The 26,304-nt window shown below is 43.5% G+C and overlaps 2 protein-coding genes across 14 annotated transcripts in view; one reads left to right on the forward strand and one right to left on the reverse strand.

Moving 5' to 3' along the window:
- USP28 (ubiquitin specific peptidase 28) overlaps nucleotides 1-15,674 on the forward strand; it is a 65,444-nt gene extending 49,770 nt beyond the window's left edge. For 6 of the 13 annotated variants that reach the window (XM_070384187.1, XM_070384184.1, XM_070384189.1 and 3 more), the window contains 13 exons: nucleotides 2,010-2,230; nucleotides 3,045-3,115; nucleotides 3,979-4,207; nucleotides 6,198-6,392; nucleotides 6,982-7,121; nucleotides 7,279-7,464; nucleotides 8,433-8,528; nucleotides 9,221-9,399; nucleotides 9,496-9,574; nucleotides 10,988-11,067; nucleotides 11,601-11,724; nucleotides 13,148-13,343; nucleotides 14,451-15,674. In XM_070384187.1, the coding sequence (XP_070240288.1) occupies nucleotides 2,010-2,230; nucleotides 3,045-3,115; nucleotides 3,979-4,207; nucleotides 6,198-6,392; nucleotides 6,982-7,121; nucleotides 7,279-7,464; nucleotides 8,433-8,528; nucleotides 9,221-9,399; nucleotides 9,496-9,574; nucleotides 10,988-11,067; nucleotides 11,601-11,724; nucleotides 13,148-13,343; nucleotides 14,451-14,626 (1,972 nt within the window). In that variant the 3' untranslated portion in view covers nucleotides 14,627-15,674. Of the gene's footprint in view, nucleotides 1-2,009; nucleotides 2,231-3,044; nucleotides 3,116-3,978; nucleotides 4,208-6,197; nucleotides 6,393-6,981; nucleotides 7,122-7,278; nucleotides 7,465-8,432; nucleotides 8,529-9,220; nucleotides 9,400-9,495; nucleotides 9,575-10,665; nucleotides 10,805-10,987; nucleotides 11,068-11,600; nucleotides 11,725-13,147; nucleotides 13,344-14,450 lie in introns of those variants that run through there. The other 7 variants (XM_070384192.1, XM_070384193.1, XM_070384194.1 and 4 more) reach the window with 4 other exon arrangements.
- Nucleotides 15,675-23,087: 7,413 nt separating this feature from the next.
- CLDN25 (claudin 25) lies at nucleotides 23,088-23,780 on the reverse strand. Its single transcript, XM_005908308.2, has one exon. The coding sequence runs from the start codon at nucleotides 23,778-23,780 to the stop codon at nucleotides 23,088-23,090; it is 693 nt and encodes a 230-aa protein (XP_005908370.2).
- Nucleotides 23,781-26,304: the final 2,524 nt, after the last annotated feature.

Consider the following 26,304-nt stretch of genomic DNA (forward strand, 5'->3'; position numbering starts at 1 on the left):
GGCCTTGCCCAGAGGAAAAGTCAGCCACTGATTTTCTAAAACATGGCATTCACTCGTCTGCTGTGAAGGAGTCTGCACATCTAAGTAAACACCAAGCAAAGGGAAACTTACTTACAAGTAGAAAATTAGAATAAGAGAAAGAACTGGCTAGAAATTGAAGAGGACAACCTCCAGCGGCTTATCCAGCGAAGAGACAGAGAGGCCATGGCACGCGAGCCTTGGTTCTCTTCTGGCTCAGCTGTGCAGCAGCCTTTGTGGTCTGGAGGAGCCATTGGGGCCAGCTCGGATCAAATGTGATCTGTGTGCCCTGGCTAGCAAAAACACTAGAGCCTATAGAAGAGTTTAGACTTTTTTATGTTTTTAAAAGAAACCCAATCATTCCTTTGCCGCCCCTCCCACACACACACGTGTTACTATTCATTCATTCACGTGTGTGCAGAGTGCCTGTTTGGATAGAACATACCAAATGGTAATAGCAGTTATCTCTAGGAGATGGCGCTAGGCACGGGGTGGAGGGAGGGTTCCTTTACTTTTGTACTCTACTTAGGTGTGTTTGGATTTTTGTAGACTGTTTTCATGTCCTTTGTAAAATATAAATGATTTTAATTTTTAAAAAGTGGTTTTATCTGTTTAATAATATGAAACGATACTGACTGATATTAGATTTTAAAGTTATCTGTGTGTGTATGTGTGTAATCTTTTTTGAGATTGAGACATTTCCTCTTTTGCTTACATTGGCTTTGTTTTCCCATATTTATAGGTCCTCAGGGAAAAGAGGTTTGCTCTGTTATTTTGTATATGGGAGAGAGGCAGGGAGGAAGGGGAGTGAGAGTTTAAGTCAGAGCTGGGAAGTTTATGTTCTTCAGTTTTGGTGTGAAACAGAAACCTAAGAACCGTTAGATTTGTTTGTATTCCTGCTGATTTGTCTGTGTACAGTTTTTTTGGCGGTAGTTAATTAGTAGATAAATTAACAGTTACTTTACATACATTATTCTCAGTTTATAACAATGATGTAAAGTGGTTGACATCCACCTCTTTCAGCTGAGGTGTTAGATTCCTTACCCGAGGCTGCTACCGTCTCCTTGGGTGTTTAGCTGAGATGTGGTGGAGCTGGAGTTGTCTGCCTGTAAGTTCTGCACCCTGTGCCTTCCCAGAGTGCCACCTAGTTTGCGTTCCTGCGTGCTGGGTATACAGCTGATGCTATTTTTCTTCTGTGTATTTTGTTCCTGGATCCACCTGTCCATCTCACTTTGGTCAGTTACATCTTGGAAACACAATAGTTGATCCCTTAACTACTCCACTCCCCATCTCCTCTTTTCCATGTTCCTTCTCATCCTTTCTTCTTGAGAAGAAGGTTCATTGTTACAAGTGGTTACAGAGCAGGTACCATAGACTTGTAAATTCAGGCGGATGTGAATGTAATCCCTCCCTGTCCTTTACTAGCTGGGTGAACTTGGGAACACTGCTTTATTTCTCTGAATCTTAGGTTTGAAAGTTGGTAAAATAGGAATGGTGATAGTACCTGCCTCATCAGCTGCTGCTGCTGCTGCTGATGCCTGTAAAGGAAAGGTTTGGCTCAGTAACTTTATAGAGTAAACACTCACTAAATTGTAGCTGTGCTTTCCCACAGAGCAGCTTGCTTTACAGAGTGCATTAATTTAGGCAAAGACGTATTTTGGAAATGGAGGAGAAAATGGCAACCTGCTCCTGTGTTCTTGCCTGGGAAACCCCATGAACAGAGGAGCCAGGCAGGCTACAGTCCATGCATGTATGCTAAGTCGCCTCAGTTATATCCGACCAATTCTTCGTGACCATATAGACTGTAGCCCACCAGGCTCCTCTGTCCATGGGATGCTCCAGGCAGGAATACTGGAGTGGGTTGCCATGCCCTCCTCCAGAGCTATAGTCCATGAGGTCCCAAAGAGTCGGACATGATTTAGCGACTGAGCACACACGTGTAGTTCGGAAATTATCATCTGAGCATTTTTTTTTTTTTAATCTTCCTTCAGTACAAGTGAAGAGAGCACGTCTCAGGAAGCTGAAGGAACCTTTTCTTCCTCTGAAGATTCTGTACGCAAGTCTAGGATGGCAGAGCAGCCACTTAAACCTCCCCGTTCTTCCGTGGAAATGCCCGCACACCCAGCTCCTCGAACAGTCACAGATGAGGAGATAAACTTTGTTAAGACCTGCCTGCAGAGGTGGAGGAACGAGATTGAACAGGATATACAAGGTTGGCTCTTTCTGCTTGTCAGAGGGTTACTCTTTGCCTTTTCTGTTTGTGTGAATACATGGAAATTAGGCATCTGGAGACACATCCTGTCATGGCCATGGATTCTGTTGAATTGAGGAATTTGACCTCTTTGGTACTTTTTGTTCCCTGTGAGATTACACTTTGTAATGTGTAAGTACAATGAGTGTCAGACACTTTGCGTTAGTAATATAACCATGAAAAGTTCTTCCCTAGATTCCTTCCTCAAATTTTCTGGGAATTCCTGGGTATCTTGGACACACAATGCCACTCACCTTAGAGAATTTTCTGCGTCTGCTGGATTTCTTTTCCCATAGTTTATCTGAACTCTGACTTCAGTTGACCCAAACTTAGAATTGCAGTTTCCTGAATTTCCACTTTAAAAATTTTTTCTACATACAGTATGCTTTATTGACAGTTAAGGAGGCAAAGAATATTTGATTAATGCATGCAGTGTAAAATCACATTATTCAGTATTTTGTTCCTAAAATCCTTTGGTCTTGTCTTGTTTCTCGTCCTCCCCTTCTTTCTCCTTTTATCTAGGAGCAATAAATAAGTAAATGATACAAATCTAGATTCCTCTCTAGTTTTTTTTAGAAATCTTAATGTAGTTATATTAAACTATAAGCCTTTGTAACCTAAAGGACTAGCTGCTTTAAAACTGCATGCTTCCTTATGGTTCATAGAAGCTGAAAGGGTGAAAACCTCAGGTACAGAGAAGCTGTAGTCTTTGCAGAGCTAAAGCTGCATATGTGACGGGATGAAATCATTATAACTGAGTTTTCTTTTTTAACAGACTTAAAGAACAGTATTGCAAGCACTACCCAGACTATTGAGCAGATGTACTGTGATCCTCTCCTCCGTCAGGTAGAATGAAAATTGATGGGAAGTAGTCAAGGCATGTTCTAATGGTGCTAATGGGATACAGACAGAGCAGTTGATGGTTTTCTTTGAAACTGAATGGAAACTTCCCTAAGATATAAAAATTAATTTTGGAAAGAAATATGTATTATTCTATATTTTAGGCTAAAAAAAAGCAGTGTATCTTCCTTCTACCACCAACAGGATGTAAAATGTAGTTGTCTTGAGTTTGCCACATGGTATTTTTTCCATGTATTGGAAAGATTTGTTGTTAAATATTAATAAAATTTCTCATAAAATGGTAATTAAGCAGTACAGTGGAGGAAACCTGACCAGGGACTGGTTCCCCATCCTTTGTAAAGTACCATGATCCTTCATGATCCTTCATTTAGCAGTATGATTTTTAACCTTTATGTCTCTCTTAATTCCAAAAGACAGGTAGGCATGCTAGAAATTCTTACTTTCCACATATGTTTTTATTTAGAATAACATTCTGGGCATAGATGGGAAAGAGGCTGCAGTTAGGGGACTGCCCTCCACGGGCTTCTGTGTAAACGAGGGACTGTGGGAGGAGAACCCTCAGGTTCTCCCAGGAGGAGGGTCACGGGAAACCATAGTTATGCACCACGTGAATCTTGGGTGTTGACCATTTTCTCTTTTCTATTCTTTAAAAAAATTTACTGTGTTTTTTTTAGTTCATCTTGAATCAACAAGATGTTTTGTTGATGTGAACCCTACATCAAACACACGTGTAAATGGGCAGTTTTCTTAGGTCTTATGGTTGGGTACACTTTGGAATTTTCGTCATGTAAACCCCTGTCGGATGACTTTGCTTTAACCTAACACGGGGAACACTTTCTGACTTGCAGGTGCCTTATCGCTTGCACGCAGTCCTCGTTCACGAAGGACAGGCAAACGCGGGGCACTACTGGGCCTACGTCTATAATCAGCCGCGACAAGTCTGGCTCAAGTACAACGACATCTCTGTTACTGAGTCTTCCTGGGAAGAACTTGAAAGAGATTCCTATGGGGGCCAGAGAAATGTTAGTGCTTACTGTCTGATGTATATTAACGACAAGCTGCCCCACTTCAATGCAGGTAAAAATACTATAAGCAGAGGCCAGGCTAGGGGAGATTTTGTACTTCTCAGGGAAGGGAACAGTCTTGTAGTTTAAAAAAAAAAAAAAACCTCGGATTTATTAGAAAGTAATGATGTGTTTAAGAAATACAAATCGTATAAAAGAGAAGAAAAAGGAAAAATAAGTTTGCTTTCCTACTTCCTTGAGCCCAACAAATATCCGTTCTTAGGCTCCTAAGGTAGTCTTCTAGAAATGTTCTGTGCAGATGCTAGGTTTTATTTATTGATATCTCATGTACACCCCATTTTTTCCCACCAAATGGGATATTTTTCCATTCTGTTTGGCATCTTTTTCACTGTTTTTCTTAGTAATCTCTATTTTTATAAATAGAACCAAGTTATTCCTATTAACAACTATAAAATAATTTCCATTGCATGGAAGATATATATATATATAATTTATTAAACCAGCCTCCTGTTGATAGACTTTTAAGCTGCCTCTAGTTTTTCCCTTTTTTAGTGACATTCTTGTGTGTGTATTTTTTGCACCTTTTGGAGAATAGCTAGATTTTACAAGTGGATTTGCCTCAGCGCTTTCAGACTTCTCCTAATACTGCTACTAATACTAACAGTAATCATAATTATCATTTATGCTGGTACTTTCCTCCTCACTGCCATGCTTTCAAGCTTTATTTCTCTAATAACTTATTAACTCTTAACATGGAGGAGGCAGAGCAGAAATTCTTATCCCCCACATTTTCCAGCTGAGGTTCTGTACTTGTCATACAGCCAGTAAATATTCTGGTTCCAGATTCTGTGCTGTTTTCCATGTATATTACTCTTTCTCTCTTCTTTTACATCTGAGATCATACAAGGCGTCTTCTTTTAATATTCAAACTTCACTGTGCTGCATAAGTAAGGAAGCATACAAGGCATTTTGTCTGGGCAGCAAGTGATCTTTCTCTTGGGCTTGGTGGGTAGGGGATGGAGAGAACGCTCACTTCACAGTAACTGATCGTCCTAATTACGTGTTTGCAGTGTGAGGGCAGGAACAGCTGCTCGTGGGAGTTTCTGTACAAACGATTGTGCTGGCTGTGGGTGGTATATAGGGGCCTTGTTATAACGGGTACGGCTCATCTATAGAAATAGACAAAAAGTGGGAGCTGTCATTTACTGACAGACTAGTTAACAGCAACCAGTATGTGGATGTGCTACTCTTCTGTAGGTTTTTATGATTTGTTTCGGTTGTAGGGTTGGAAATGAGATTGAATATGTCATTGATAGCCTTGTCATTTTTCATCATAGCCTTTAGTGAACCCCAGGTATTATTGACCTATTGATCTAACCTTTGTATCCCTTTGCTTTGTGGTAGCACTTGATTATGTGAACTTTAAGGCAGTATAAACGTCTTGGTTTTCATTTTCAACCATCTTGAGATGGATATACTTTGTTATTTAATTCAGTTTATTATTATTCTTTTTTGACCACACTGTATTGCATGTGAGACCTTATTTCCCTCACCACGGATCAAACCCATGTCCCCTACAGGGGAAGCTCAGAGTCCCAACCACTGCACCACCAGGGAAGTCCTGGAGATGGATATTCTTAACAGTAATAGGGGCACTGTTTACACTGATAAAACTGTTTATCTTGAAATTTCCATTGAATCTAATGATTTTCTGAATTCCCAAGAAATGTTTGTTCTTGCTGCTTTGTCTGTGATTGGCCTCTATTCCAAATCCTCACTTGTTACCATTGATTGATTCATTTAACAAATATTCGGTGTCCCTCCCTTCCAATATGCCAGCCACTGTTACTAGGGTACCATGACTATTGGCCTGATACTGTCAGCACTTCGGACAGTGGATGGGTTATGTGCGTATTTTTCATTAAAAGTAAGAAAAAAGACAAAGTGTCTTACTTTCTTTTTTTCTGGAAAGGAGCTTTGGTTTCCTTGATACGTTTTGCTTGGTGGGACTCTGTTTTAACTGTGTCTTTGTTCTTCCTCAGAGGCGGCCCCAAATGAATTAGATCAGATGTCAGGAGAAGTAGAAGCCCTGTCTGTTGAACTTAAGCATTACATTCAGGAAGATAACTGGAGGTTTGAGCAGGAAGTGGAGGAATGGGAAGAAGAACAGTCTTGTAAAATTCCTCAGATGGCATCTTCCACCGGCTCAGCATCACAGGACTTCTCTCCATCTCAAGGTATCTGAGCAGGCTGTTTATGCCAGTGACTTGGGGGAGTTCACGCTGCACTCCCGTAGCCAGCCCCGTGCGCATCCTTTGAGTGAGCCATGCCACGCTCTGCACAGTGTGATCAGAGTTGGTGTTGCACAGCCTGACAGCCTAGCTTGTGGCTCTAGACAGTCAGTTCTGCTGAGCAGAAGTAATAGCAGAAGGATTAGCAGCTAGCTACCTGGACTTTCACTCTGTTTAGTGCTTGCTCATTTCCCAGGTTGCAGGAGAAACTATGGTAAGATTAATAGGTAGATTTTATGAAAACTATTCTGTAAAGTGATCTTCCTAACGGATAGTTATTTATAGGAAGCCTTTTTGCCATGAAGAAATATGATAATATTGGGAGCACATTAAACTTTACAGAGTCATCAGTGACTCCTTGCTGAAGTAGCTGTTTCTTTTAGCTACTTGTTTCTAGGGGAAATTTACATAATTTTTTCAAAAGGTGAGTTAGAAGGTGTGCACATTAAACTTTGTATCCAGTCCTGCTTGCCTTGTAGAGTGTTCTAGTGGTTTTATTACCAGATGCTGATTCGTACCTGCTGTTCTTTCTCAGAATCTTCAGTAGCCTCTTCCCACGGGGCTCGGTGCCTGTCCTCTGAGCACGCTGTGATCGTGAAGGAGCAGACTGCCCAGGCGATTGCAAACACAGCACATGCCTATGAGAACAGTGGCGTAGAAGCTGCACTGAGTGAGGTGAGAGGCCGGGAAGCCCAGAATCTGGAGGGGTGGGCTTTCGGCAATAATTGCCACAGTTTTCTCACTTTTCTGTTATTCTGTGTCTGCTGCATTTAACCAATCCCTCTTTATTTCTGTTTTTTTCTTACTCTTTCTCTCCATTCTGCTGCCACAGCTTAAGGAAGCTGAACCCAAGAAGCCCATGCCCCCGGAAACAAACCTTGCAGAGCAGTCAGAGCAGCCCCCACAGGCTCGTGACGCAGAGTCTGCTGCCCAGCCTAATGCTGAGGTCTCTGAAGTCGAGATTCCCAGTGTGGGAAGGATTCTGGTTAGATCTGATGCAGATGGATATGATGAGGAGGTACAGAGATGAGTCAGGGTCTAGCTGTCTGTTGTCAGTCTTGTATTTCCTTCTCAAGTGACTAAGCATAGCTGTGTAAGGTGTTTGGCAACAGTGTTTTCTCCTAGACACAGGTGGTGGGCGAGAGGGCCTTAGTCACACTGCTGCCAGCAGGTCTCTACTCAGACCTGTCCTTACAAGGCCACTGTGGAGTCCAGGTGGCTCAGAAAGGTAGAATTTAGTTCCATGCATCATATCCTGAACACAAAATTGCCTTTTAAATTAGGAGTCTTTGGTAATATTAGCCCATTGCATTTCCTCCAAATATGAAAATTTCAGTTGTCTAGTGAGCAGGTCGAATGTGAGTTGACCTGGTTTTAACTCGGAAGCTCCGGGGAGGAGCTGCAGATTTCCAGGCTGTTTGCTGTCTGCCTCCTTTGCAGCTGTCACCACACACTAACAGTCCTGAATCCTGTCCTCAGGTTTCTGTGGGATGGTTTTTTTTTTAATCATTGCAAGGTTTTCACATTATAAAGTCCTATTTGTGCACCTGCTAGTTTCAGACTGTTTCAAATGTGCTGTTCACCCAGATAAAAGCTCTGAAAGACCGATGTATTTAGGATGGACACCCAAACCTCGGAACTCAGGTGGAATTCTCACCTCAGACCTTTCCCCTCTGAGAGCTGTAACTTACCTTGATTGTGTAGCAGTGCCACATCGTAGGTATTTTTAGACATACCTCTTTATTCATCTGCTAAATTAGAGAGCGTCTGTAGGAATAGCTGGTCATGGGCAAGGTCTGTGGTCGTGCAGAGGGCCAGGGGCCGCTAGTGTGGAGCGGGGTGTGCGAGCCTGCCCCTGCAGTGGCCGCTGGCCGGGGAGCACGCCGCCCCACTTCCCTGCGGCGGTCTGTTCACCTTTCTTTCACAGTCTTCTTCTGAACCCTTCTTCTCTGCTTTCTCTCTGTGTTTTGTGTCCTCTTGTGGTAGGTGATGCTGAGCCCTGCCATGCAAGGGGTCATCCTGGCCATAGCTAAAGCCCGTCAGACCTTTGACCGAGATGGGTCTGAAGCAGGGCTTATTAAGGTATCTCTGTTTTGTCTTGTCTTTTAAATTCTCATTTAATTAGGATTAAATTCTAATCCTTATACCACAGGGATCATAATCATGGGGCAGTGATTATATCAGATGCTAAAAAAATGTCTTTCATTGAAGTAAAACGTAAAACTCCCTTTGCTGCCCGGCCAACAGCCCAGCCATTCCACGGCACTGATGGCTCCTCCTCTCGTGGCAGTAACACAGCCTCGATGCTCAGGTCACACCTGGCCTGGAGTAACCTCCTGGTTCTTAGGAGGTGCCTATTAATAAAGCTGTGAGTGAGACCTTGCCTTTGTAATTTGGAGGCTGTAATATAAGAAAGTAGGCCATGCTTTTTAAGGTGTTTGAATAAAATTTAAGAAAAGAAATACATTTGGATTTTTAAATTTCAGGTCCTTGGTACTCAAAGATAAACGCCTGAAACAATTAAAACTTTTGTTTTTCTGAGCACTGTATGAGGAAAATGATTTTCTTGTGAGTACAGGATGTCTCTGGTGCTAGAGGAGTTTTGTTCTTTTTTGAAAGGCAAAGAGATTATAGGCTCCAGTTGCCTCTGTCATTCCTCAATAAGAACTTCTTAGAAGTCTTCTTAGAGTGATGAAAACCCCCTTAGGCAGCGGTTTCTGTGTGTATAAGCCCTCCATGCCCCCTTTTCTGACTACCAGTTCTGTCTTCAATAGGCATTCCATGAAGAGTACTCCAGGCTCTATCAGCTCGCCAAGGAGACCCCCACCTCTCACAGTGATCCTCGTCTTCAGCACGTGCTCATCTACTTCTTCCAAAATGAAGCGCCTAAAAGGGTAGTAGAGCGGACCCTTCTGGAACAATTTGCCGATAAAAACCTTAGCTATGATGAAAGGTGAGAAGGGAGTACTTCGATGAACCACCCTTCCTTCTATGTTGACTTAGTCCTCTGGAGGGGAAATGGTCATTGCTTTCTTAACTTTGTCCACAGATCGATCAGTATTATGAAGGTGGCTCAAGCAAAACTGAAGGAGATTGGTCCAGATGACATGAATATGGAAGAGTACAAGGTGAGGTCTTCTCTTTACGTCTACAAAGCAAACATATAAATTTCTAAGGCAACCCTAACAATTAAAAAACAAACAAAAAGGTAAGGAGGCCAAGCTGTTGAAACATTTGGGGCTGTCATTTATGTGTTCTTCTCGTGCGTGCTAAGTCACTTCAGTGGTGTCCAACTCTTTGTGACCGTACGGACTGTAGCCTGCCAAACTCCTCCGTCCATGGGATTCTCCAGGCAAGAATACTGGAGTGGGTTGCCATTTCCTTCTCCAATATGTTCCTCCTCGTATAGTAAATTATACATATGCACCAATATATTTATAATCCAATTTGTACAACTTGTAGTAATATTAATAAACTTTATAAGCTATAAAGCAAACAATTTTATATTATCGCCAAGACTCCCACCACCTTTCAAAAAAAGCTGAGTCAGAATGAATGATCTTTTCTTAACCCTTTGAATGGCCAGTTTCTTTATGCCATTCTTCTCTTCAGCTGATCAGCACTTCATTTCCCTTAAATACTCACTTTAGAGAAGGCAGTAGCACCCCACTCCAGTACTCTTGCCTGGAAAATCCCATGGACGGAGGAGCCTGGTAGGCTGCAGTCCATGGGGTCGCTAAGAGTCAGACACGACTGAGCGACTTCACTTTCACTTTTCCCTTTCATGCATTGGAGAAGGAAATGGCAACCCAATCCAGTGTTCTTGCCTGGAGAATCCCAGGGACGGGGGAGCCTGGTGGGCTGCTGTCTATGGGGTCGTACAGGGTCGGACATGACTGAAGCGACTTAGCAGCAGCAGCAGCCTTGTCCTAGGCAATATAATTCGTGACTTCGTGGTTTTGGTTTGCTTTAAATAATACAGTTTTCTAATATTTCTGTATTCAAAACTAAATTTTTATGCATTAAAATGCACGCTTGACTACAGATTTCCAAAAACAAAACACATCATGTAGGTACGACACTGTTGTGTGCCACCTCGGTGTGCCCTACTCATCGCCCCTGGCCCCCACCCCCCACCCCCCCAGGCAAGGTTAGTGTTGTTCCTGAAATTGGAGCGGCCTTGACCTTCTGTCTTCCCTCATCTGAATGGCTTCCTCAGAACTCGGGAGGCCGTTCATTCAGACCAGAGCTGAATGACTTTGGCGTGGGTGTTGGAAGTTAAGATCCGAAATTCTAAAGCTCATGTGAAGTGAATATTTCTGTTGCTCGGCGGCAGGAACAGGACATGGAAAATTAAGGTCAGCGGTAGACTTTTATCATAAATGTCCAGTACTTTATAATCTGAAAGCTTTTGTGTCTCCTGTTTTTGTGCTGGGCCATATGAGCTCCGTAAGTATTAGTACTGAGTTTGAAAGTTGCTGTGGGGAAAAGGGTAGAAGTAGTTTTGGTCATAATCATGAATGGCTGTCATTCCTTTTCAGAAGTGGCATGAAGATTACAGTTTGTTTCGAAAGGTGTCTGTGTATCTGCTGACAGGCCTGGAACTCTATCAGAAAGGAAAGTAAGTGGCGACTCATGTTGCCGAGCATACTGGTTGTGGATGCCCACCAGGAACTCTAAGGACCACAGCCCCTTCCACACCCGCACCGTGTCTCTACCTTTTTCAGTGTTCTGCTTCACGTTTGCACTGAACATCAAACATGTATCTTCATCTTTTATATAATGATAGATTTCTTGGTTGAGAGATATAATGGCCAATTTTCTTCGTGATAAATGAAAATGAACTCAGAAAATGAATTTTAGAGTCAGTGTGGACCGTAGTGAGCCTCTCTTCCACTTCCTTGTTGTAGAGTTGGGAGAAACAGAAGTCCAGGGAAGTGCCATGATTTGCCTTGAGCTTCTCGGCCAGTTTGCAGAGGAGCTGAGGCTGGCTGTGGTCTTTGGCCCTCTTTTCCACCTGCACCATGCTGCCTCCATGCTTAAGACTTTTCCATCCCTGTAGCTGGTTCCATTCTTGTATTAGAGAGCGATGGGGACTAAGCCCTGGGTTTGGGAAAGGAGCACTGAGCTGTTTTTCATCGATAACTTTCTCAGGTACCAAGAAGCGCTTTCCTACCTGGTGTATGCCTACCAAAGTAATGCCACTCTGCTGATGAAGGGGCCCCAGCGGGGCGTAAAGGAGTCGGTGATCGCTTTATACCGAAGAAAATGCCTTCTGGTGTGTACTCTGTATAAAGCCTGACAATTTTTGTGTTTTATTGTATTTATTTACCTCTGTTCCTAGAAGCCAGGAAGAAATATAACATAAAACAAAAAAAACCTCCTGCAGGTTTTAGATTGTTCTAAACCCTCAAGAGTAGTTCTACATTGAAACAGATTAAGTTACTTCAGTGAACATCATTCTTCTTCCGCCCCTGATAGAAGTTAGGTGAGAACCTCATCTCCCCTTTTTGGTGCTCTTCATGTGTGCTGCATCACAGCTTATATATCACATGCCTCTCTGCTAGATGGTGAGTTCCTTGAGCATAGACCCTCTTCTTAGTCAGCCTTTCTCTGTGCCTGGCACACAGTAAGCATATAATAAACATGTGTTTTCTATGTTCCCTAATTAATAAGCTAGTAGATGAGAAGCTTTAGTGATGTCTAAAGAGACTCCAGTTTTTAAAAGGTTTGAACCATAAGGATTGATCCTGCCATTCTGTTAACATTCTTGTCATAAACCACAGGAGATCTAGCCCGGTCGTTTTGCACTTGGCTGCTGTGTGGGAAGGCGCACCCATAGTCTGTCTGCCTCCCCAGGGGTCCCTCCAGGTGCTTGTCTTCAGAAAACTGCAGAGGCGGCTTAACCTCAGGCTAAGCTTGCATTGGGCCTCCCTGCCACGCAGCAGGATCACCCTCCACCAAGGAGCAGTCAGGCCCGCATTTCTGCCACTACCTCTCGTTAATGCCAAATGGAAGAGATTAAGTTGTGACATGTATGTATCTCAGAAGCTTCATTTTCTTATTATACTTGGATTCCTGTGTCAGTTGTAGATATGGCAGGGCACTTTGAAGCTGAAAAGGGAGCCTTGTAGATTTGATGGACCGCAAGTGCTTTTATTTTTTAAATCACCAAATAGAGATTACGTTTTGAACGTCCTGCTCAGCTGCCACAGGAAGGCAGTAATAAGGATTTGGCTTCTTTCCGTCTCTGGCTCTCAGTTCCCGGTGTGTGTCAGAATCACCTAAGGGGCTTTCACATGTTGGTGCCCAGGCCTCCTTCAGACGGTTAAACCAGTCTCCTGGTGAGGGGCCTGGGCACCACCTTGTCTTCTGCAGGTGATTTTTGATTTTTGGTGAAGAGTGAGAACCATCAAATAGGTCTTTTGATAGAAGCAGGTGTTAAATATGACCTTGACTTATAAGTTTAGGCCACTTGGTAAGAGGCTTTGCTGCATTCGTATCACCTTGGGGGCATTTAAAGAAAAAAATCCCAGTGCCTAGGTCAGCCAAATACCAATCAAAGCAGCATGAGTGTGTTAGGGTATCTGTGGTTTTTAAGGATCCCGGGCAATTCCAATGTACAGTGAAGTTTGGGAACTACTTGTTTAAATATTTGTCTTCTTTTTGAGACTTTTTTCCCCACTGTTTTTTATCCATAGGAGCTGAATGCCAAAGCAGCTTCTCTCTTTGAAACAAACGATGAGCACTCTGTAACAGAGGGTATTAATGTGATGAATGAGCTGATCATTCCCTGTATTCACCTTATCATTAATAATGACATCTCCAAGGATGACCTGGATGCCATTGAGGTCATGAGAAACCACTGGTGCTCTTACCTTGGGCAGGATATCGCAGGTGTGTTGTTTGTTGCCATTGCTAATAATTTCTAAGACCCCTGAGAGTTCTAGAAATGACAGTTGGACTCTGTAGCACTGGTTGTCAAACCTTTTTAAGGGATTGGAATCCCCGAGCATATAAATGCATGAAAATTACATCTGTTGTATTGAAACAAGGAACAGGACCCTGAACCCCTGTCCTTAGCCTCCCCTTACCTCCTCTTTGGTTGCTGAATCACCTCCACAGCTAGCCACACAGCTCTATTTGGAAAAAAATATCACTGTGCTCCAGCAATGTTAGACTGCTGTTACTTTTCCATCTGCCAAAATCTGAACTTGAACTTTGTAGTTTAAATATAAAAAAAAATCTGTTTATGCGGCTTGATTACCTGTCAGTGCCATAATTAAATTTTCCTGTGACTTGAAGTTGCAAGACATAAACATTTTATTAACTGTGATGCCTTCAAGGTTAATAAATTAGTAAATGGAATGTTTGTGCCTGTCCAAAGCATTTTGGAGAGAGAGCCTAAAACTAGATATTTTTAGGCGAGTTTAGTTGACTTAGAAAGTTGTTATGTATCCTAATATGAAGCCTCTTTGTTGCTCACTGATGTAAAGATATTCTGGTGATTTGTCAAAGTGTTCAAGTTTATGATATTTATTGAAAAAATCTATAATAATTAGTAGCTAAGAATTTCATTTTAATGTTTTCAGTTTTTGTTTAAACTGTGTGTGACGTTATAGCTTTACTTAATGCCATGTACACACTGGTATATTTTAATTGAAGGATAAGACCAGCGTTATCTTTATGGCAGTAGTATGTTCACAGCACATTATATTTATGGTACTTTCTCAAATTTTAAAGGATGATTGATTAGAAGACATGTCCATAATGAAGTGAATATATAGTGTTATCCTGCCGCATGTCAGATGCCTTAAAACAATGACCTAAAACTCTGCTATAGTCGGCAAATAGGTCTTTGCTCTTGATTTGGCCTGAAGGAATCGTCATTTGTCATTAGCTGGCCAGAACAATGCTTTGAACTTGGAGGTTGTTGCAGACTTAGTAGTTTTAACTCAAGAGATTTATTTAGCTGTATACTAACCATCTATTTTCCCTCCACAGAAAATCTGCAGCTGTGCTTAGGGGAGTTTCTACCCAGACTTCTAGATCCTTCTGCAGAAATCATTGTCTTAAAGGAGCCTCCAACTATTCGGCCCAATTCTCCCTATGACCTTTGTAGCCGATTTGCAGCTGTCATGGAGTCAATTCAAGGAGTGTCAGCTGTGACAGTGAAATAAGCCCCCACGTGTTCAAGACCCAGCCTGGTCTTTGGTTGACCGTCTGTTGCACAGAAGTCTGTTGTCACAGTGTTTACCCTGGGAAAGGGATTAGGTGGGAAAGTGAGACTCAGATCGAGATCCTAACTATGCTGTGTGTGTAAAGAAGGGTTGAAAATAAAACTGCACTTTTTAGGTACAGAATCATAGAAGCAATTTCACGAAAAAAGGCAGGAACCAGTGTATTAAGGCATTGATTTGTGGCAGAAGCCCTGAAATGTCTCTTGTCCCTGCAAGACAGCCTGGGTTTTTCTGAGCCTCAGAGTATCCTTCAGGCATCAGTATTTTTGACAGCAGACTAAAAGGGTGATTCATCAGGACCTGAACTGTATGAACAGCTACTCGTTATTTTATCAGATACAGATGACATTAAAAAAAATTAGCTGCAAGGGAGGAGATGAAAAAATGGGTTGTTGCCCGGCTCTTGACAGGAGATGAAAAAAATAGGTTGTTGATGAGCCACCACCCTTTCACATGTGGGTAGAACATAAGGTCATGTGGCAGTAAGAGGCTGAAAAGTCAAAAGAAGGCTGCCTCTCCTTTCTTCCTTTGATTTTATTTTATATTTTTAAATAAACCAGAAAACCTCATACTCAGTCCCGAGTGAAAGAAAGGAGAAAGCATTAAGGACATCAGATGGAAGAGCAGCATTGTGAAACTTGACTAAAGATCACATTTTCAGAGTTGTTAACTATTTAAAGGTAAATTTTTCTAGCATCTGAAAATGGCTAAAACACATGGCTAAGGCTGCTGCTGGTCCAGAAGAACATTATGACACCCCACCCCCTTTTTTCCTTTTAAAAAGTAGGGGATGTGGGTTTGTAAAAAAATATATATATGTATATGTAGAGAGAGAAATATCCTGTTGACCATTTTTAGAAGGCTCCAGATTGGGTATTGTGTTTTAACCAAATTTTAAAGATTACCAGGGGAATTGTGGGAGGGTCAAAGACTTGCTACAACTATGCAGATTTTATAAATGTGCAATAAAAGTATTTGTTTTACCTTTGGTATGCAGTATGGCCTTTGTTTATATATGTTCTATTTTGGAAATGGATGGACTCAGTAAGCATTTCTCATGTTTCAGTTTTTCTTCTTACAGAGAAAAGAGCAGATTAAAGGGTTAAGAAGCTTGATGGGAATGAAAAGTGTCAACTAAAAATAGTCACAACCTGAAAGCAGAGAGAGGTTTTATTCGGTGGGAATTTTTAGAACTTCAAGCCTGGGAGGCAGCCTCTCAAGTAGCCCCGAGAAACTGCTCCAAGGAGGCGACGGGGAAAGGAGTCAGGTTATATAGAAGTTTGTACCAAAGAGAGGTAGATAGTCTGAACATCAAAGATTACTGATAATTAAGGAAAACCAGCTATCACAAGGAGTTCAGCGCTCTTCTCTATGGGAAGGTGCAAGCATCTGGGTTCACTGAACTCATTCCTTTCCTATGCATCTCAGCTGTCTGGGGGCATTGTTCTCCCTGTTCGGGCCCTCTGGGCTCAGAAACGGACATTTGGAGGCCTTGAACCACAGCTGGCTGTGACCTCCTTTCTAGATAGGGCAGGGGATACTCCATTTCACAAAGGCAAGTCACTTCTTGAGCAACGCCTAGTGGTGTCTGATTTCCTCTCATTTGCTGTTGCATTGCACTTGAGTGTATTCACATCGTAATTTGATTCAGAAGGCAAAAAAGTTTTTCTTGAAGCTGAATATTTTATATTTTGGTCAAATGAATGGTTAAGCCATCTTTTACAGATATTCAGAGGTGCTTTTGTGTTTTAAAGCTCACTGCAAAGATTTTTTTCATGGGGAATTGATTAATTTTCTTACTCATTGATTGTGTGTGTGCTAAGTCGCTTCAGTCATGTCTGACTCTTTGCGACCCCATGGACTGTAACCCTCCAGACTCCTGTGTCTATGGGATTCTCCAGGCAAGAATACTGGAGTGGGTTGCCATTTCCTCCTCCAGGGGATCTTCCCAATACAGGGAGCAAACCCACGTCTCTTGGCATTGGCAGGTGGGTTCTTTACTGTTAGTGCCACCTGGGAAGGCTTTTACTATTTACCATTTGCCTTTTGCTTTTAAATCCCTGTCATTACTGAGTGCTGTGCACAGTTATGTAACAACCCTGGGATGATAATGAGGATTGTTGGCTTGCCCAAGGTCACAGGTGTCCTAGGTAGTGGAGCCAGGACACTTGTCCTTGGTGTGTCTCATGTCATAACCTGTGTTATTAACAACTACTCGACTGCTTTGTGCCTTTTCACATTAGTTATTTCCTGATCAGCTTTTGAAAATCTGTAGTTGGTGAAGAAAGGAACAGCTGGACATCTGTAGAGGTGGATCTGCTCAGACCACCCAGCAGGGTGCTGGGACTGCCTTAGGTATTGCTAGATTTCTTTTAGGGTCAGGAAAGTGCCTCAGGCTAAGAATGGTTTTACTTATTTCAAGGGTTGTGAAAAAGAAGGATGAGCGGAAGGGATGTTGGGGACAAGGTGGGAAAAGAACCAACCTGACCCTTGACCTGGAATGATTCAAGAGTTTGGGCAGGTTACATGACTTCTCCATGACTTCCCTGGAGACTGGGATTCACCTGTCCCTGGTTAACTGGCATTGCAATCCTTTTCTGTTGGGCTTTGTTAGCTCTTTTAAGAACTATCGTTCAGTCACTCAGTCATGTCCGACTCTGCGACCCCATGGACTACAGCACATCAGGCTTCCCTGTCCTTCACCATCTCCCGGAGTTTGCTCAAACTCATGTCCATTGAGTTGGGGATGCAGTCCAACCATCTCATCCTCTGTCATCTCCTCCTGCCTTCAGTCTTTCCCAGCATCAGGGTCTTTTCCAATGAGTCGGCTGTTCGCATCAGGTGGCCAAAGTATTGGAGCTTCAGCTTCAGCATCAGTCCTTCCAATGAATATTCAGGGTTGATTTCCTTTAGGATGGACTGGTTTGATCTCCATGCAGTCCAAGGGACTCTCTACAGTCTTCTCCAGTGCCACAGTTTGAAAACACCAATTCCCTGATTGGGTTGGACAATTAGAGGCCGCATGCCACAACCAAGACCCACTACAGCAAATCAATCAATCAATGTTTTAAAAAATAATTTCTTGGCTTTTTTTTATGGCAGGAATCCAATTACTAGCTCTTGTGTTGGCTATTTTACGGTTCTAAAGAGAACCCTGTGCAAAACCTCCACATCATTCCCTGGTGCAGCTTTGGGACTTTCTGACTGACCTCTCCCAATCCTCTCAGCTCCTGCTCTCGCCACTCCCACCTTCCAGCAGTGCTCCGGACAGTGCCACCCAGGCTGCCTTCCCCGGCACCCATTCAGGTTACAGAAAACTTAGCCATCCATGCACCAGTCAAAGGCAGGGGGGCTGGTGCTGCTGCCTCGCCCCATCCAAGCCAGCCCGCCCCCTGCCGCGGGCTGCTCCAGTGCTGTTCAGGCACCCTCCTCTGTGCCTCGGCCACCAGGAGTTTGCGCCACTCAGCAGGGTGGGATGCGTACGTTTCAGATACCGTCTTTCCTGCTGGGAGCAGCTGCATCTGTGAGTGGTTCTCCTGTGGTCCATCTCCCTGCCGCCCCCCTCACAAGGAAGGGTGGAGACATCACAGTGCTCCCAACTGTTGTGAATTCCCTTCCAGGAATCCTCCCTGATGAATCTGGGTGCTTCTCTTAGGCGGGCTGTGTGAAGGCTGACCACCAGTTTACTTCCTAGCAGGAGTGGTGAGCCCCTGTCTTTAGAGTGAGTACTAGTACTAAGTCAATGCACTCGTGTCCAGCTCTTTGCAGGCCTTAAGGACTGTAGCCCACCAGGCTCCTCTGTCCAGCAAACAGGGCTTCCTGAAGAACCCAAGGCATATGTCGCCCATTGGATTTAGCTTTGAGGTACTATTCAAAATTCTGGGCAACTATAAATATGGACAAGGTAGCAAGAACACCTGGCTTTAAAAATAAATCCATCAATTAGTAGAGTGGAGTGTGATTCCAGTTTCTTTCAGTTCTTCATCAGAGGCCAGCGACTAAACAGTTGTATTACCCTAACCCTAGCTGCTAAGACACACCTCCAGTCCAGAAGCCCATGGATCTATTTCTGATTTTCCTCCCATTCCAAAATGTGTCTCACCCTTGCGACTTTCCCCTTAGAGCTAGTCCCAGAGGCTCAGAAGGGTAACAGATGAATATTTTAACAGGAACTTCCTGGAATGCCTTCTTTGCAAATGGTGAAATGTTCACCATTCAAAGGAAGGCCAGTGGAGAAGATAACACGGAACTCATCAAATTCTAACTGCATTAAGTTTGGCAAGTCCCTGAGTTATTTTCTTAAAATGCCTTGCACATAATAAAAGCTTTTGGCTTGAAACCTTAATTGATTGATGTCCCTTTCTGTTTTTCATACATATGACAACACACTTCTCCATGTGTAACCACAACAAAGAAATGTTTTTAATGCTAATTTGCCACAAATGTATGAGAAAAGACTGAGCTGAAGCTAAGATTTAATGAGTTCTATTTTTATTTCTCATTATTTTCCCTACAAAGTAGCAGGTAGATAAAAGCACCGTGGCAGTTTTAGGTGAAAAACATCTTCTTCCTCAGATTCTTTCTCGAAAAGTAGACTCTGTCCAAAATGCAGATCACTTCCTTCAGGGGATGACATGCTATTGACTGCTTGGGAATCAATCAACAGGGCCTGCTCCACTCCCGAATTTTTTTTGTTTAATGCCTTTGTGTCCTTTTTAAAGGAGAGTTAGAAAAACAGACTTTTTTTTTTTTTTTTTTTAACAGATGTTAGTTTGTGCCCTTTCTTTGCAGAGGAAGCCATAATCACATGCTGATGGAAAACATCATCAGCACCTGCACCCTGGGGATTAGGGTGAGGGCTGCAAGCCACCAGCAGGAGCAGGTGAGCTATCTGACAACAAAGACCCTGTTTAGACCCCAACAAATGCACAGAGAACGAGATTTTTTCTGACAGGTCTTTTTCCTTCTTCTGCTGGGGTGCTGGTTTTTCCTTTGTTCTGGTGGATTGTCGGCAGCCCACCCCCACGAAGCAACCAGCGGGGTGATGAAAGACTTCGGCAGCATCCAAACCTTGGATTCAAGTCTCTGCCAGCTAATTACTCACTGTGGGCATGTTGCCTAAATTCTTCATTTCCTCATTAGGAAAACAATATCTGTTCTCCCCAGCTCAAAAAACAAAACACCAACCCTCAAAATAACAGTAAATAAAGCACAAGATATGTGAAAGTGCATTGTCATTCTTAAACCCCACCCAGCTATGTGGCAGGGATATGGCACAGGGACAGTTCAGTTCAGTCACTCAGTTGTGTCCGACTCTTTGCGACCCCATGAATCGCAGCACGCCAGGCCTCCCTGTCCATCACCAACTCCCGGAGTTCACTCAGACTCACATCCATCGAGTCAGTGATGCCATCCAGCTATCTCATCCTCTGTCGTCCCCTTCTCCTCCTGCCCCCAACCCCTCCCAGCATCAGTCTTTTTCATTGAGTCAACTCTTTGCATGAGGTGGCCAAAGTACTGGAGTTTCAGCTTTAGCATCATTCCTTTCAAAGAAATCCCAGGGCTGATCTTCAGAATGGACTGGTTGGATCTCCTTGCAGTCCAAGGGACTCTCAAGAGTCTTCTCCAACACCACAGTTCAAAAGCATCAATTCTTCGGTGCTCAGCTTTCTTCACAGTCCAACTCTCACATCCATACATGACCACTGGAAAAACCATAGCCTTAGGTGTTAGGAAAGTAGGGTGGGCTCCTGCTGCAGGTCAGCTGAGCTCCTATTCCCAGCCCCCATGCTTGGCTTCCTGTGGTTCTAAGAACACAGATAACGTTCTTCAGGCCTTACAGGCCCTGCAAGGTCTGGTTCCTTCCTACTTCACCAGCCTTGCCTTACACTTTCTTCTCTTTCCATCTAGAACTGCTGTCCACCCTTTAGCTTTTAGCCAGTTACCATTTCCTTAGGGTACCCACTCATCGAACCTGACTAGGTTAAAGTCCTCCTATTGCATGATCGTATAGAACTATGTGGTGGTGGTGTTTAATCACTCGGTCATGTCCGACTCTCTTGCAACACCACAGACTGTGGCCTGCCGGGCTCCTCTGTCCATGGGATTTCCCAGGCAAGAATACTGGAGTGGGTTGCCATTTCCTTCTCTAAGGGATCTTCCCCACCCAGGGATCAAACCCATGTCTCCTGCATTGGCAGGTGGATTCTTCATCACCAAGCTACCAGGGAAGCCCATGGAACCATGTACCTTTCCAAGTTTGTAAAGTCTGTCACAATTACAATTTCCACTGATGTGACTCCCTGTCAATATTTGTGTCCCCTAATTGCCTAGATGAGGGGCAGGGACAAGTTTTGTCTTACTCCTGGTTGCTAGCACAATGCCTGGGATGTGGTAGGTGGACAGTAACATTTGTTCAAAGAGATGGATGAATGATGACATGGGTCCTCCTTGTAGATCCTATGGGATCCAAGGACAACTCTTGGCTATTTGAGCTTCGATGGCACCCCACTCCAGTACTCTTGCCTGGAAAATCCCATGGACGGAGGAGCCTAGTAGGCTGCAGTCCATGGGGTCTCGAAGAGTCGGACACGACTGGGCGACTTCCCTTTCACTTTTCACTTTCATGCATTGGAGAAGGAAATGGCAACCTACTCCACTGTTCTTGCCTGGAGAATCCCAGGGACGGGAGAGCCTGGTGGGCTGCCGTCTATGGGATCGCACAGAGTTGGACACAACTGAAGTGACTTAGCAGCAGCAGCCTGATTGAAACTTGGCCTCGAGATCTTTGAAATGTAATCGAGAAAGGATAGTTGATAAAATGGGCATCAAAACCAGAGAAGGCCAGAATACAAATTTGATGCAATCCCCTTTTATACTGAAAAATTCATTTACCTAAGGCTTTTAGATCTGTGTATGTGAAGTGAACATATACAAAAGGATATATGTAAAAGGGAAAAGAGCTTTCTGGAGAAACCGATCCCTACAGGATGTTATTCTGGGTGAGAAGGTATGTGAGTCAGGTACTGCAGACAAAGCTGCACCAGGGCAGACTCATTTCCTCAGAAAAAATAAAGGGAACTGATATGGGCTACGCTGGCAAACGGTTTATTCTTGTGTTGGTATGTGCATATTCTTGTTGAGCAATGGGTACCTCAAGATGCCAGGGCTAGGCCAGGGCTCTTCATTAGAGGAGAAGCATCTGAACACAAACAGTACAGCCTCAGGGCAAAGTGCACCACCAGTGTGTGGAGGGAGGGTCTCCTGGGTCCTATGAGCAAAGGTGCCTTTGAACTTGAAGAAGCGATCTGTGTGAGGACATTGGGACCATCACGCTTAGTTGTTCTCCTGTGGGAATTGTCGATAGGGTCAGTGGTGACTCTTAGCCAATTAGGGGAGTGGGAGGCAGATGGTAGTGAAAGGAAGAGGGCGAGTTTGCAGGGTAATTTCAGCTGATGAGCGGGTTTACGAGCAAGCAGGAGGCTTCCTCTTGAGGACCTGCAGAAATTCCTAGGGAAGATTTGGGGCGGATGGTCAGGAAAGGGGGACAAGCAAAGGAACTGGGGTCATTGTTGTGAAAGGGACTTTATTGGTAGCTACAGCCTAGGTAGGTCATCTGACACTTGGATTAAAATGTAAGGGATTTATGATGTGAGTCATATAGTAAAAGGTATTTCCAGGAAGCTGACAATTCTTTCCAGGTATATGCCCATGTTGGGCAGTCCTTGGGCACAGCCATGCCAGGGATCTTCCTAGGGTCAGTGCTGAAAGTGCCCTGTTCTGGGCAAACCAGGATTGTTGGTCACCCTATCACTCACTCACACCATTTCTTACCTTCATGTTGGGGAGACAGACCACATACAGCCTCCTAACATAGCAGAAATAAGAATATGTCTTCCCTTTGGAATATTAAGAATCTACAAAACAGCAAAGATATATTGTGACACTCCCTTTCAAATCATGCACCTGAAGCTGAAAATGAAGGCAAGGAGGGTTCCAATCCTGAGGTATTATTCTAGGCCAATATTTCATTTTCAATTGCCAAGGTATATTCTTAAACTTTTCTATCTACATGTAGAGTAGACTAGTTTTTCTAGGATGGATGCAATTTTGTAATGTTTTCCTTGGTAATAGAAGAATCAAGTATATAATTCATAAGTTTAACAGCATGTTATGTAAATAAAATCTAAATCAGATAAATATGCTTTTAGAAACTGTGCTTTGATTTTTCATTCTGAAATTAGGATCATCACATCACTAAGACAGTCAAATTCCTGAACAAACAGGACAGTGACCACCACCCCTAAAATGAAGCAAACAAATATAGAGTGAAGAGGGTAAGGAAGAAAAAGGATTCTACTGACATTCCTCTGTCCCAGAGATTCCTTGGCAGAAGCTTGTCCTAGATGAGCAGGGTCCTAGGTCTTGGCATTAGGTAGAACGAGCCATCAGATAACTCTGCTGGAGCACAGGATGGTGGGGCTGTTGTAGGAACAGCCATGAGGGGAAAAGTCACATCTTCTTTTCCCAGGCAGGCTGAGAAGATGAGGAGTAACCCACCAAGGGCCAGGAAAACACCAGAAGCCCAACCCAGGTAGAGGGCATCTCCAAACTCCCACCGAGGCACAATCTCAGGGATGCTGTCATCCCAGAAGTCTTGGATTGTGGCGTAGGCCACCCAGGAGACGGGAAGGAGGGTAGTGGCCGCAGCTGATGCCTCCAAAGTCCCTCCCAGGAGGCAAAGCCTCCTTTTAAGCACCCGTCTGATCCTATGAAACTGGAAGCATTCAGCCCCAAAGCCAGAGAGCAGAAGCCCCATGAGTCCGAGCCCATGGGAGGCCACCATGAGGATGCGGGACGCCTGGAGCTCCTGGGGCAGAGACAGGAAGGACTCAAAGGCTTTGCACACGGTGGCGACTTCCTCCTGATCCACGCAGACCTCCCAAAGCCCCATGGTCCAGGTCTCCATTTCGTTCAGCTCCAGACTGAGAGTCTTCCACCGGGGAAGGATAGTGGTGACGCATAAGCAGATGCAGCCAAGGAGAGAAAGGAGCAGTCCCCCTAGCTGGATTTTCCCGTGGAAACTCCAGGACATGGTTGCTCCCACCAGAGAATAAAGGCAGAAAGCAAAGGAGGAGAGGCGGCTCAGTGACTGCGTCAGGCAGGACTTTTGGGAAGTTGAGCAGAAGGTCTTTCAGGTTTGGAGAGGGTTCCTGTTTCAGTTTTCTAGGCGGCTGGTGCCAGGGACTTGGCAATGTTTGGTTTTAGGGGGTGTGCCCAAGATTAGATGTGGGGGTGGATCCTGGGGGAGGGGCCCATGAGAGGCAAAGTAGTCAGATAGTAAACCATCAATACATATTTGATGAGTACATCCAAAAAATTCCTCCCCAGGTCCAAGAAGACAAGAATGATGTTCTGGGAGTACACATTTAATGTAATCTTTCCGGAGGGTAACATGACATCATGATTTACACTTTTTGTTGTTTTTTTTGGTTAGTTGCTCAGTTGTGTCCGACTCTTTGTGACCACATGGACTGTAGCCCATCAGCTCCTCTATCCACAGGATTTTCCAGGCAAGAATACTGGACTGGGTTGTCATTTCCTTCTCCAGGGGATCTTCCTGACCCAGGGATGGAACCCATGTCTCCTGCATCTCCTGCATTGGCAGGCAGATTTTTTACCTCTGAGTCACCAGGGAAGCCTTTTACACTTTAAAATATATACACAGGTGCATGCGTGCTCAGTCGCTTCAATCATGTCTGACTCTGTGGGATCTTATGGACCGTCACCTGTCAGGCTCCTCTGTCCATGAGATTCTCCAGGAAAGAATAATAGAGTGGGTTGCCATGCCCTTCTCCAGGATATATATGCATACTTTGTCCCAACACCCTACCTCCAAGAATTTATTGTGAATATATACAAAGATGTATGAAACTATCCTTTGAACTAGTGTTGATCATTGTGTATTATTATGTACAGTTTAGGCAGCTGTTTTAAATTGATGTAGAAGAAATTTTAATGACGTGAAAAATGTTTTTGATATGTTAAGTGACAAAAACAGTGACCAAACAATATATAGGTTCACTTTCACAAAAAAGTGCATATATCTGTATCTATATGTATTAATATGTATGTGTGTTTGTATATGTATATATGTATTAATATGTATGTGTGTGTATATATATACACATATATATGTGTATATATATACATATATATGTGTGTGTGTGTGTGTATATATATATATGTATATACAATATACCACAACGTGTTAACCATGGTTATTTTTAGTGGTAAGAGCATGGATAGTTTTTTATTTGTGCCTATGTATTGAGTTGGCCAAAAAACTCATTCGGGGCTTTCCATAACATATAATGGAAAAGCCCAAATGAACTTTTTGGCCAGCCCAAAATTTTATACATTTTACAGATTTAATCATTTAGTGATTTCGTAGGCAGAAAGAAAAAAAAAAATCTCCTATCCAAGGAGTTTATTCAGACCCAGAATATCGCAGGAGGTAAGCGCTTCCACCTCCGTCTCCAGCTGACAGCAGCTGTAAATAGATGGTAGTCACACCAGCTTTCATTCCTATTTGCTGCTGCTGACAAGAGGCAGGTTCCGACAGGAAAGGAAATAATTCGCATTTATTGAGTGTGGTTAAAAACCAGACTTTTGGCCAGATTCTTTCTCCTTATTTAATGTTCACACCCGCGCTGTGAGATACAAGTTAGGGAGCTTGCCAAGGTCCCCCAGCTGGTAAGAAGAGATCCAAGTCCTGAGCCCGCGGCTGGGACTCATGTTTCCTGTGCGGTCTCCCGCCCGCTCAGAGACGCTTCCTGCGCTGCGCCTGCGCACTGGTGACACAGCACGCCCCTGTGGGCTCATCTTTATGGCAAAATACGAAAGAAAACTGGGGTTTATTATATTGAAGACGTAAGTGTTGACCAACGTATTCCCCTATTTACATTTTAATCTGAGTCCTCTGTAGTACACTAGGAAGTGAAAAGGGGGCGTAGGATAGTAAGGGGGAAGCATCTGAAAAAACAGTACCTTGACTTAACCTGAATGACACCTCAACGCTTAAGCAGCCTGATTAACTTGTCAGTCTTGTAGGGGTGGACAGAGGTGAGCAGAATCTTCTGGAATGTCTCCTTTCCTTTCATGTTTTATTATGGAAAATTTCAAACATAGATAAAAGTAGAGCAGATGGCATAAAGAAATCTCGTGTACTCTCACTCAGCTTCAGAAATTCACTGATAGCAATCTTGTTTCATCCGTACCTGCAGCCACAGCTCCCCGTCCCTCCTTTAATCCTGCCTTGAAACAAATGGGATGCTCTTTTAAATTGTAGTCTCCTTCTGCTGCTTTTACAGCAACCACATGTTCTAATCAAAGCGATGGCAAAATATTATGCTTCCCTGGAAACCCTGTCTGCTTGTACTATATCCATCCAGATTTGTGTTTGACACTTTGCTTCCTGAATCCAGGCATGCCACACGTGTGTGACACATGTTCGGTCAGGAGGAGTTCTTTCAGACACTGTTCCTTACTTCTTTGGCTTTTCTTCAGAGCCCTTTCTTGTGAAAATCTGTGAGTTAGGAGATATACAAACCAGGATA

Source organism: Bos mutus, chromosome 15 (genome assembly GCF_027580195.1).
Source record: "Bos mutus isolate GX-2022 chromosome 15, NWIPB_WYAK_1.1, whole genome shotgun sequence".
In the NCBI taxonomy this organism is placed as follows: Eukaryota; Metazoa; Chordata; class Mammalia; order Artiodactyla; family Bovidae; genus Bos; species Bos mutus.